This window comes from Thermobia domestica, chromosome 10 (assembly GCF_964235325.1).
Source record: "Thermobia domestica chromosome 10, izTheDome1.hap1.1, whole genome shotgun sequence".
Lineage (NCBI taxonomy): Eukaryota > Metazoa > Arthropoda > Insecta > Zygentoma > Lepismatidae > Thermobia > Thermobia domestica.
In genome coordinates, this window is record NC_137463.1 from 156,547,290 (window position 1) to 156,560,756 (window position 13,467).

General features: G+C 41.3%; 3 protein-coding genes across 3 annotated transcripts; all 3 read left to right on the forward strand.

The window, feature by feature from the left end:
• Positions 1-9,923: 9,923 nt before the first annotated feature.
• On the forward strand, positions 9,924-11,306 carry LOC145661641 (uncharacterized). Its single transcript, XM_081726965.1, has one exon. The coding sequence runs from the start codon at positions 9,924-9,926 to the stop codon at positions 11,304-11,306; it is 1,383 nt and encodes a 460-aa protein (XP_081583091.1).
• A 158-nt stretch (positions 11,307-11,464) lies between these two features.
• LOC145661643 (uncharacterized) lies at positions 11,465-12,079 on the forward strand. The gene has a single exon (XM_081726966.1). It carries the CDS (start codon positions 11,465-11,467, stop codon positions 12,077-12,079), a length of 615 nt encoding a protein of 204 aa, XP_081583092.1.
• Positions 12,080-12,143: 64 nt separating this feature from the next.
• Positions 12,144-12,623, forward strand: LOC145661644 (ATP-dependent DNA helicase PIF1-like). Its single transcript, XM_081726967.1, has one exon. It carries the CDS (start codon positions 12,144-12,146, stop codon positions 12,621-12,623), a length of 480 nt encoding a protein of 159 aa, XP_081583093.1.
• Positions 12,624-13,467: the final 844 nt, after the last annotated feature.

Consider the following 13,467-nt stretch of genomic DNA (forward strand, 5'->3'; position numbering starts at 1 on the left):
CATTTCTGCCGCCAAATCTATTTTTAATATTAATCTTCATGCAACTTATTCTAATAATTATGTACATTTTCACATTGGAATCCTGAAAACCGCTGTTTAAAACAATCTACACCGTCTTCTTCATAATGGGGATTAATTTTCTTTTCGTCAATATTCGATCCTTTTCTCAACATAGACTGTTACTTGAATCTTTATTAATGGAAGAACATATTAGTGTTTTCGCTTTAAATGAAACCGCCTTAAAGCCAAGTATGCTTGCTCGTATTCCTGGATACCAACTCCAACGCTGCGACTTCCAAGATCAAGCTCAACGGGCCCAAGGGGGAGTAGCAATAGGATATTTCCCAAAGTACCCAGTTCGAGCGTATACTCCACAAGCTTTAAGTAATCTCCCGGAATACCTATTATTCACTATATACTTTCCATCGATCATTATCAACTTCAGTACAATCTATATTAGACCACGTCAACGTATCCCATTCGGATATTTCCGATATATTGCCACCAACTTCCGAAATATTATCATCATGGCGGACATAAATATCCACAGTCGTACTGATCGCGAAAAAGCCGACTTTGAGGACTACTTAAGTAACAATCTTCAGCTTCATATTCATGTTCTTCCTGCACACACTAGGCCTATCAGTCAAACTACACCGGATGTCGTCATCACCTCTATGAATTTCCTTAATGACTGTCAGCTTACAGTACTGGACTCTATTGGCAGCGATCATCATCCAATAAAATTAACGTTTACTCGGGGACAACCTCAACGCCCTGTACTAGTACCTCGTCGAGTTCCGAGGTTTGATAAGGCGAATTGGCCTCATTTCCGGGAAGATCTAGAGCACTCTCTTTCTACCATAACACCTCCAACTACTGAAAGTGAACTTGCTTCCTGTCTTACTGCTATTACTGCGGCAATTCAAACCAGTGCTGAGCAGTACATTCCGATGAAGCAAGTCCATCCACACAAACCGGCCCTACCACCGACATATCTTCCGCTCATACAGAAAGCCCGACATCATCTTTGGGAATATTATCGGACCGGAAATGACGTATGTCTTCGTCAGCATCGCCAATGGCAACGAGCTGTTCATAGCTACCTTGTTGCCTATAAACGCCGCAATTGGATTAAAACTTGCAACACCTTATCCGAGGAAGCGCATCCATCTCGCTACTGGAAGCGTTTTAATCAACTTACGGGCAAGAGCACCACAATAACCTACCCGCTAGTTGCAGATGGCATTCCTCTGTTCTCCAACGAAGAAAAAGCAAACGCCTTTGCTACACAGCTCCAGAGCGTTTTTACACCAACAGCGGCTTCTAAACGCTCTGAACGGAAAGACCTATCTAGCATTCCTGCTTTACAACCTTCAACAAATCATGTCATTGATCCGGAGCATCCACTTACCACACCCATTACTACCAATGAAATCAATTCTACACTAAAACGGAAGAAAAATACAGCACCTGGGATTGACAACATTTCTTATCGACACATAAAAGAAGCTCCACACTCATTCCTGCTAACCCTGGCAACAATATATACTTTCATACTTCAAACTGGTTTCTATCCTCCTGATTGGAAAATCTCAAAAATTTGTATGTTTCATAAACCGAATAAACCTGTCCATTCAGTTTGTTCATACAGACCAATCCAACTCACATCTGTTCTCAGCAAGATCCTGGAAAAAATCCTTGTCTGCCGCCTTCATAAATACCTTGAAAATACTGGTCTATTACCTATTCATCAAGCAGGTTTTCGACCTAGATTCTCCATCCATGACCAACTGCTTCGTCTCAGTACCATAGTTACAAATCAATTTAACAAAGGCTTGCCATCCTGTCTCATTCTAATGGATTTAGAAAAGGCATTTGATAAAGTGTGGCACTATGGGCTAATTCAAAAACTGCAGTCATTCAAACTTCCCGTCTGCTATTTAAGAGTAATTTACTCTTTCATTACAAATCGCATTGCGTATGTGGCAGTTGGTAACACACTCTCTTGGCCTATATTTCCGTTTACTGGAGTACCCCAGGGGTCTGCTCTCAGCCAATTATTATATATTCTTTACGCTTCAGACATTCCGTCAGTGCCACGAAATGTTTTCACCTTCCAATATGCTGACGATACAGCATTTCTTGCACTTGGCAACACTGTCCAGCAAATTAGTCTTGCTCTACAAACAACTCTAGACAATTTCATCAAGTGGTGCCAGAGATGGCATCTGACTATTAACAATGACAAAACGCAAGCGCTGGTTTTCCTACCACCTAACAGGCGTTCTAGGGTTCACCGAAACCCCACACTCTTACGAGTAACTGTTGATGGCTACATTGTACGCCCTACCAACACTGCTACCTACTTGGGCGTCGTCTTCGATTCCAAACTGACTTAGAATGCACATTTGCAAAAATTAAGAGCAAAGGCTACTATTCGCTTAAATCTTTTACGTCGTCTCACAGGCACCACTTGGGGCCTCAAAGCAGATGTTTTACTCCACACCTATAAGATGTTTCTCCGACCTATACTCACTTTTGGACATACTGCCTGGTGCAATGCTTCTGCTTCCTTCTACGAAAAACTTTGCATATTGGAGCGTCATGCTATTCGACTAGCTCACCGACTGAAACTGCCATATCCTACGTGGCTCACGTATGAGTACATCAACTTTCCAAAGCTCACAGAACATCTTGCACAACTCCGTATTCGGTACATCACTTCTCGCATTGAAACGGGCCATCCGCTATTCCTGGACATACTTCAGGCTGATGCTGTCACTGATGCCGCATACCGCTACAAGCATTCTCCTTTAAATGTACTCATTTCCTTATATGTCCAACATGCAAACCTTACAGATAACGAACGTGACATCTATGCCATTTATATCATTCATGATCATATTCCTCATGTTTTTCCATCTTAGCACCGACATCCTCACAACTAACAAGGGCTTCCCCTTGTGATCATTAGTCCCGAGTCGCCCCGGGACAGAAGATTTAACCTGCATCTGTCTAACTAATTTCTATTTGTTTGTGATGTGCTGGCACTTCACCTCATCTTTCATTTACATTATCTTGCATTTTCAATCAGTTAAAATATCTCGCATTATATCTATATATATACACTTTTATATATATATTCTTGCACATTTGCACCTATGTATTCTTTACTTTATTTTCGCTATTCACATAACTTTTTATCATTTTCTTGCCTTATTTAAGTTATGTATTTTGTTATATATTTACATTTGGCACCTTGATTGCACTGTTCCGTTTTGTGTACCATATAATAAAGATGAAAAATGAAATTAATAAAGAATAATAAAATGATGATATTAACTCCCTTCCAAAACTGATGCACAAATACCACTGTTAATAATCAAGCTTCCCTTAGACCATCGCATTCTTTTCAATAATATATATTTCTGTAGAAAATCACTTGCCAAAGAGAGGGCGTAACCCTCTGAGAGGCTGGAGAAATATATAATTTTTTCAAGAAACACATGATTTGTATAATTAGTAAATTTTCTTTTCTCCTTTCCGTAAAAAAAAAAAGCGCTTGTATACTCGGATAAGAGCGTTGCAGTCTGCTATAGCAAAAGACGCACCAGAGCCATCCATCGTTTATACTATGACAACATTGAAGTTCCGCACCGACTGCATGCTAAATACTTGGGAGTTATATTAGATTGAGGCCTTACTTTTGGTCTTCATATCAGGGATATTAAACACCGAGCCCTTCGAAAATTGTCTGCCCTCTATACTATTCTGCGTTGCAGTGCCTTAAGTCATGAAACAAGACTCCACGTCTTTAAAATGGTAATTTTGTCCACAATCACCTACGCATGTCCAGCATGGCAACATGCGGCACTCAGTCACTAGCGCACGGTCGAGAGTGTGCAAACCAGGGCAGCTCGTATCATAACAGGCAATGACCGATACACGCGTAATCGTCAACTTTTAGAGGACTTAAACACATATCCTATCCGGGACGTGTTACATCAACACCATACTCGTTTTTGGGCCAACCTCCCCCGCCACTTCAACCCCGCTATAGCAGCCATTGGCACAGCGCATACACACGGACGAACTTACAGGACGCCACGTTGTAGCATAACTCTTTACCCACACTCTCCTCCTCACTGCGACAGTTGCAGCTGAAGGTCACATGACGAAGTCGTATCTCATATTCTAACTCACCCCCACAGGTCTAATCATTTTCTTTTCTATAGCTGTCATCGAGTCAGGGACTTTTGTCCGATACTCGACACAAAACCACACTTTCAAGCTAAGCTAAGCTAAGCTAAGCTAAGCGCTTGTATACATCTAACATGGCGCACACACTTAGCCGCTCCCGAGAAAAACATCCCCCAACGTCTCAACCTATTACCTAACTTGAAAGGAACAACTTGGGGCCTAAGCGCCAAAGTGTTACTTTACACCTATAAAGTATTTGTCCGTCCAGCTATGACATACGGCAATCTAGCGTGGCTTTCAGCACCACCACACTTTTATGACCGTCTTCAACTTCTCGAGCGCAAGGCTTTACGCATCGCCTACTCTCTCCAATATCAAACCCCAAACGCTCACCTCTATCAAAATACCACCATGTCCCCTATTTTGGACCATCTATATACCCTCCGAACCCGCTATATCACACATCATATAGCTTCATCTCATCTTATAATCGCCGATCTCTTGGACCAGACTCCTGCTCTCCCACGTTCTGGATATCCTCCTCTGGACCACCTCATCGCTATTTACGAAAGAGCTACAAATTCACCTGACTACAACCCGGAGCGCAATATATACCAAACCCATCCACATCTCTATCGATAAAAATCCGAGCACATAGGCCACGACTTCTAGCCTAAGCTTACCACTCCTTTCTCAGGCGCATCAAATTTGACATTTTTACCTTAGGTTCTCCAACATCTTATTGAAACCTGACGATCATCTCTACAGTATTTAAAAATTATTAATCTAAACCACTGGCCAAAGAGAAGGCGTAACCTTCTACGGCCCGCCCATTGACAGATGGGAATGAAAGTCAGTTAAAAAGAAGCGCTTGTATTTCACCCTTCAATCACCAATCTGTATGTATGTGTACTCAATAAATGAATAAATATTAAATATGTACAACTCTTAGACCAACCACATTCAAGTGCAATCAACTTTTCTACCTATGAAGCACTTACCCGAAGAAACGGCAAAACCCTTTAAACGGGACGACGGACAAAAAAAAGCGGTTGTATTCGCACTGGCCACCTGGAGCTCTAACCAGGTTAAAAAATTGGGTATCCGTAACTGGCGGAGAAAAATAAGCGAGTCACCTAGGTTTTCCATCCCCATTGGTTTTAAGCGCGAACATCATATATACGGTTGGAGTACCTTCCTCTCTGAGGTTGAAAGAAACAACCGTCGAATAATTGTTTTTGATCCTCTACGGAGGCTGACACACCAACTTGATCTCAACTTAGACGACTTTGCTATTCTTTAGGTTTAACGATTTATCTTGATACTCTCCTCTTCGGAGGCAGAGATACTTGAAACAAGTTGACGACTTAGGCATTTCTATCGGCTAACGATTACTTTCTGTGCTTCCTCTTCGGAGGAAAACCACATTACTAAAGTACAAACTTAGAGAATTGCTGTAAGAACACACCTTTCAGAGCACACACTTGCTGTAAGAAGTAATATCTCAAATAGTTTACATTGTTTGGCAATTATTAATTATATATTCCTAACTATATATAAAACTACTTTATCCTTAACAATTATTATTTGATTAAATCATAATGAATAATCTCCAGTTATGCATTGATCAACAAGTGCACAATGTGCGTGGAGATGGGGCTTGTTTCTTCCGGACATTTAGTTTGGCATTGTTTGGTACTGAAGAGTATGCGATGAACGTACGTAAAGATGTGGTCCAATACATAGTTGAACACTACGCTTTCTATGCTACCTTTATCTTACACCATGGTACCGGTGAACCATTGACAGTTGATGCGTATCAGGCACACATGCTTTCGCATTACACGTTTGCTACTTATGTGGAGTTCATGGCTGCTGCTCCTCTCTTTGAGCGACGTTTCATTATCATAGAGGGTCAGGAAGTACTGCGTGATGAGGGCAACCGTGAGTGGAATATGATTATCGCATTGCTCACTGGACCGCGCGAGGGTGGCCACTTCAGTCTATTGAGGCCAATTACTACACCACTTCCTTCACCAGCTCTTCCATATGTTTCAGCACTTCAAACTAGGTTTGTTGCTGAATCCCCTCTACGTATTGAACACTCTTCTACTTCTAAATGTGGGAGACCAAAAAAGAGGAAGTTTGGTCGTCCACCAAAAGCCACTTCAATTCCGCCTGAACTTTCTATTGATGAGAGTGATTGTAATTATTCTGTTATATTACCTTCACCCTTGACTTCTAATGTGCCTAAAAGATCTGGTCGTCCAACAAAGAAAGCAGTAGGTTGCCCAAAGAATAAGAATTCTAATATACTAAAACAGGTTACTATTGAACTTGAAAATCCTTATTCCCAAAACAATGTAGTTTTCAATTCTGTAAACTCCAAAGAATTTGCAATATGCATTGATCAAGAAATAACTAAGTTTCATGTGCACAATGTGCGTGGAGATGGGGCTTGTTTCTTCCGGACATTAAGTTTGGCATTGTTTGGTACTGAAGAGTATGCGATGAACGTACGTAAAGATGTGGTCCAATACATAGTTGAACACTACGCTTTCTATTGTCTCTTTATCTTACATCATGTTACCGGTGAACCAAAGACAGTAGATGCGTATCAGGCACACATGCTTTCGCATTACACGTTTGCTACTTATGTGGAGTTCATGGCTGCTGCTCCTCTCTTTGAGCGACGTTTCATTATCATAGAGGGTCAGGAAGTACTGCGTGATGAGGGCAACCGTGAGTGGGATATGATTATCACATTGCTCACTGGACCGCGCGAGAGTGGCCACTTCAGTCTATTGAGGAGAATTACTACACCACTTCCTTCACCAGCTCTTCCATATGTTTCAACACTTCAAACTAGGTTTGTTGCTGAATCCCCTCTACGTATTGAACACTCTTCTACTTCTAAATGTGGGAGACCAAAAAAGAGGAAGTTTGGTCGTCCACCAAAAGCCACTTCAATTCCACCTGAACTTTCTATTGATGAGAGTGATTGTAATTATTCTGTTATATTACCTTCACCCTTGACTTTAATGTGCCTAAAAGATCTGGTCGTCCAACAAAGAAAGCAGTAGATTGCCCAAAGAATAAGAATTCTAATATACTAAAACAGGTTACTATTGAACTTGAAAATCCTTATTCCCAAAACAATGTAGTTTTCAATTCTGTAAACTCCAAAGAATTTGCAATATGCGTTGATCAAGAAATAACTAAGTTTCATGTGCACAATGTGCGTGGAGATGGGGCTTGTTTCTTCCGGACATTAAGTTTGGCATTGTTTGGTACTGAAGAGTATGCGATGAACGTACGTAAAGATGTGGTCCAATACATAGTTGAACACTACGCTTTCTATGGTCACTTTATCTTACATCATGTTACCGGTGAACCAATGACAGTAGATGCGTATCCGGCACACATACTTTCGCATTACACGTTTGCTACTTATGTGGATTTCATGGCTGCTGCTCCTCTCTTTGAGCGACGTTTCATTATCATAGAGGGTCAGGAAGTACTGCGTGATGAGGGCAACCGTGAGTGGGATATGATTATCGCATTGCTCACTGGACCGCGCGAGAGTGGCCACTTCAGTCTATTGAGGCCAATTACTACACCACTTCCTTCACCAGCTCTTCCATATGTTTCAGCACTTCAAACTAGGTTTGTTGCTGAATCCCCTCTACGTATTGAACACTCTTCTACTTCTAAATGTGGGAGACCAAAAAAGAGGAAGTTTGGTCGTCCACCAAAAGCCACTCCAATTCCACCTGAACTTTCTATTGATGAGAGTGATTGTAATTATTCTGTTATATCACCTTCACCCTTGACTTCTAATGTGCCTAAAAGATCTGGTCGTCCAACAAAGAAAGCAGTAGGTTGCCCAAAGAATAAGAATTCTAATATACTAAAACAGGTTACTATGGAACTTGGAACTTCTTATTCCCAACACAATGTAGTTTTGAATTCTGTAAACTGCGAAGAAGTTGCAACTTGGCATACCTTGTGTGCTATTGACATCAAAAGAAGTACCCTTGGTCGTCCTAAAAAGAAAATAGGCGTGGGTCGACCTAAGCAGTCGTCTTTTAGTCCAGAGGAACAGCATAGGGATGCAGTTCGACGTTATGTCGAAACACGTGAAAATTTTAAAAATGATCAAAATCGGTCCCGCCATCTTCCAGGAACAATAAGGAAAGGAAGTCTCATTGGCCATTACAGTGGTGCTCAACTTAATAATGTCCTCAAGTACCAACTGAAAGATATTTCACTTCTAAACCCTGGCTGTTTCAAATGTCAATATTGTAAAGCTCCCTTATTTCATGAAGAAAAAACTCTAAAAAGTGGTGTTGCGGTGAAAATGCTTACATTGTACCTGATTTTCCGCAACTTGACAGCGATTTCTATACTATGCCACCGTTTTTAAAACAACCTAGACCGTACAACAATATCTTTGCATTTAGTGCGCTGGGAGTATCTCATGGTTGTAAGCATCCGAGTACAGGTGTTTCATTTTTAAAAATACAAGGCCGTACTTACCATAGAGTATTTGATTTAGCATACACTGCATCGAATAATCCATGTGGCATGTACATTGATGACGGAGAAGAGCGTATGAGACTTGCCAAGGGAATGGCTTTAAATGAAGTCGTTGTTGAAGCAGTCACAAAGTATTTATATGCTGTTAACCCTTTCATTGGTCTGCTGAAACAACTGAGCCAAGAACCTTCAGACTATGCTCATTTGATTTTCGAACCTACATGTAGACGCACCCATGGACCTATTTTAGGGGATGTTCCTAGAGGAACAGAAATAGCTCCCATCTTGAGTACGGAAAAAGAACAATACAATTCCCGTCAAATTGTTATTTGGAAAACAGGCGCTAGAAAACCACACACAGTTGCCATCTTTCATCCGTTGTACGAGTCTTTGCAGTACCCTCTCCTTTATCCACATGGTACACCTGGCTGGTATCGGACTGTTGGATAAAAAGGGGAAAAAGCTATCCCAAGTTAAATACTACCGACGCCTGTTGTTATCAGAACCAAGATTTTCTACGCTGGGACGATTGTCGGAGGAGTGGCTCGTAGATATGTACAGTCGTGTGGAAGAGGAGAGGCTACGATTTATTTCTGGTATGCAAAATAAATACAACTCTATGAGTATACGATCTGCTCCTTTGCACGAACTACAGACTTCAATGTTGACAAAGAAACAGGGAGACACTATGCGGGCTCTAGCGACTGACGAAACTATTCAAGGAGAGGGTGGTATTGTTCATGGCCGTATTTATCTTCCAAATACGTTCACAGGTGGGCCAAGATATATGAAGACTAAATATATGGATGGAATGTGTATCGTAGCAAGATTAGGAAGACCGTCATATTTCCTTACCATGACATGTAACCCGAAATGGGATGAAATTGTGGAGTACACTCCTCCCGGCACCAAAGCTTCACCCAATTTGGTATGCCGAGTGTTCCAGTTAAAACTATTGGAATTGCTACGTGATCTGCGCAGTGGGACATTTTTTGGAAAAAAGTTTATTTACTCTATGTGGTGGAGTACCAGAAGCGTGTTTACCTCACTCACATGTGTGTTTTAGAGTTGAGGGGGGAGGGCCGAGACAAAACACTGAAATTGATTAAGTTGTTCGGGCCAACATCACTTCACCGGACGAGGCAGGCGGGAGATTGAGGGAGCTTGTATTGAGACACATGATGCACGGCCCTTGTGGATCTCTTAATCGCATAGATCTTCCATGCTGGGACTGTAAGGAGAAAAAGTGTACGAAACGCTTCCCTAAGCCTCATATTGAAGTGACGCATGTAGATGAGAGAGGGTTTGTGCACTACATGAGGGATAGTTCTAACACTGCTAAAATTACCTCTGTTGGGAAGTACGTACAGGTTAATGACTCTTGGGTTGTGCCTTATAATGCTCCTCTTCTACTCAAGTACGACTGCCACATAAACCTTGAAATTGCTTCAACTCGTAAGATCGTGAAGTATTTATTCAAATACATAACTAAGGGACCGAATAAGGCTCGCGTTGCAGTTGTTCCGGAAGAACAGTTGAACGATGAAGTAGAACTTTATGCTACAAAACGCTACATTGGGGCCTGTGAAGCTGCGTGGCATACATTGGAATTTGAGATGACTGGCCGTGAACCTAATGTCATCCAGCTTCCTGTGCATCTGGAGGGCTACCAGTCTGTTGTTTTCCGACCGGGCCATGAAATCGATGCTGTTAGCAGAGCATGTTCTAATCTTACTTTGTACTTTTCTCGATCAACATTACCTGAATTTGACAATCTAACTTATTTGGACTTTTTCGAACGGTATATCGTGCATTCAAAACGAGCAGGGTCGTGTAGTGTTCGAGTGATTCCCCACCCTGATGGAGTACATTTCAACAAGAGGCAGCGTGGAGAGATGGTGGTGAGAATGATTTGGGTAGCCCCTAACAGAGGAGAACAGTTCTACTTACGAATGCTCTTGAACAACTTTCCATGTAGAGGCTACAGCGACCTTATATCTCTAGGCGGTGAAGGTTGTACTACCTTACAAGGTGCTGCACGAGATCTGGGGTTGGTTAATGATGAGCAGGAGTACGAAAGAGCATTAGAGGAGGCTTCACAGTTTATGACTGGCGCCCGACTTAGGATGTTCTTCGTTCTTCTTCTTGTTGCTGGGGCAAGGGGCGCAGACTTGTGGAACAACTTTAAAAATCTGTTGGCAGAAGATATGTTAGAAAAGTATTTAAATAATCCAGAGCGAGCCTACACAGTAGCACTATGTGAAATCGACAGAAGCCTTCGACGACATGGATCTCGCCTTTATGAACATGGCCTTCCTGATGTTCAAGACGAGTTAACTGAACTTGATCGAGAGAAGGTGCAATATTCTGTAAGTCAGCTTACTTATTTTCTCGAGGAATGGCTTTCTAAACTCAGTAAGGACCAGAAAAATATACTTGAATATGTCACAAATTTCCTGGAAAATCCCCATACCAATGAGTCTTCAAATGTCATTTTTATCGACGGGCCTGCTGGATCGGGAAAGACTCTGCTTTTAATGTTCTCACTGCTAAACTACGCCTAAGCCGTCGCATAGTTCTTTGTACTGCAAGTTCTGGAATCGCTGCTCAGAACTATGAAGGTGGCACGACAGCGCACAGCATGTTTAAGTTGCCCTTAAACTTAAGTAATGACATGGAATTTTGTTGAATTACGGGAGGGAGTCGGCGAGCAGAATTAATCATGGAAGCATCTGTTATAATCTACGATGAGGCACCAAAGGCACATAAAGTATTAATCCATATTCTCGAGAGATCATTGCGAGACCTAATGAGAACAAATTTGCCATTTGGTAGGAAACTTGTGATTTTTGCCGGGGATTTTCGACAGAACCTTTCAGTTGTTACAACTGCTCGTACCAATCTTGAAGTAATTCAAGCTTCTCTTCGCTTCTCTCCTATATGGTCGTCAGTGAAACAGTTCAGTCTTAAACAAAATCTAAGAATACAGAATGATTCCTCATTTACCAACTTTCTCTTGCATATTGGTGACGGAATACTACCTCCTATCAATTTCGGTGAAGGTCAAGATGCAGCTCAACTCGTACCATTGCCGAAGATTCAATACCTCACTAATGTTTCTTTGTTTATTGAAAAAAAATTCCCTCAAAATGTATTGTATGAACCTGACACTTGCGCAAGGAGAGCAATTCTTTTTGTAAACAATGAAAATGTTGACTCTGTAAACGCAACAATATTAAAAAGCTTACCTGGGGATTCATCTCACTTGCTGAGCGTGAATTACGTGGAAGAAAGCTGCGTCGATGACTTTTTTCTTAACTCCAGAGGCCCTCGCTAACGTCCATGCCAAAGGAGTACCAGATCACAACCTGGAACTTAAAAAAGGCGCAGTTTGCATGATAATGAGGAATTTGCACTTCGATGATGGGCTTCTAAACGGCACTAAAGTCATAATTGTTGATATATCACCGCGGATCATAACAGTGAGAAAACCTCATAGTTCTGTGCTGTATTCAATATCACGGATTACTTTTCAAGCGCCTATTGAACCCAACAGTTCTTTGACTATGTATCGTAGGCAGTTTCCTCTTAGACTTGCTTACGCTATTACGATCAACAAGAGTCAGGGTCAAACAATTGATTTTGTTGGAGTTGACTTGCGCAGTGACGTGTTCGCTCACGGCCAACTGTACGTCGCACTTGGACGTGTCCGATCAAGGGATTCAGTTGTGTTACTGGTTCAGTCTGAAAGAATAATTGAAGGAACCGCTTTTGTAAAGAATGTTGTATACCTACAACTTCTACGACAGTTCCTTTTAGTGAGTGATAGCTATGGAATTAGCCAGGGAACAACACCATTGGACTTTCATTTCGGAGTATGATACATGTCTGCTGCAAAAATTCCTTTTCACTTATACTTGATAGTAACATAAGAGTCTACGCAAAAAGAAATCCCTTTAAGCTTCTTTATGGAGAATGCTTGGTGCCTGTCCAAATACAAATCATATTGAACTTCATTTTCACACTATGATACGAACCTTCCCAGACACAAATACCACTTACGTTCCAGTTTTTTTAGTATACGAAAGACATGACGAAGCAAAAGCTTCCATTCAAAGGAGTATGCGTGTAGCAGGATACCACAGGGGTGTGTGTAAATACTACAAAGTTACAAGAAAAAGAATCGGCCTTTGTCTTACAAATATGCAAGAGTTATGGTCGAACAAAAATCCCAGATTTCTTTTTTGAAAATTATAAATAAGAAAAAAAAACCTCTGAAAATGAGAATCCAACATCATCAATCATTATATAATAAGTCGATAAATTGTGGTTGACAAAACAAAGGTTGCTATAAAAAAATAAACTGTGAGTTATTAAGCAGAGTATTAAGGAGCAAAGGATGATAAATATGAGATCTGGGGATGTTGCGCCGATTTAAGGAAACATTAAGAATAAATGCACGAACATATGACATGCGAGGCCGTAGGCCGAGCAAATACGGGGGTCTGGGGCTAGTTTATATATAAAATAAGAAAGTTTCCTCTTCATCCGCCCCCTCTGGATCCGCCCCTACTGTTTTGTAAAACTTTTGAGCGTTTCTTCTGTTACTAAAGAAGTTACATATATCTTGTAGAATGACAAAGAAATTAACAGCCTCTGTAGTGACTTTTGCAGCATCCGATAATAGGAGGTTCAGATTATGTGCTGCGCAGATGGCATTCTTGA

Coding starts and splice junctions, on each gene's coding strand:
- LOC145661644 (XM_081726967.1), top strand. CDS start 12,144: ATGAGGAATTTGCACTTCGATGATGGGCTTCTAAACGGCACTAAAGTC.
- LOC145661643 (XM_081726966.1), top strand. CDS start 11,465: ATGGAAGCATCTGTTATAATCTACGATGAGGCACCAAAGGCACATAAA.
- LOC145661641 (XM_081726965.1), top strand. CDS start 9,924: ATGCACGGCCCTTGTGGATCTCTTAATCGCATAGATCTTCCATGCTGG.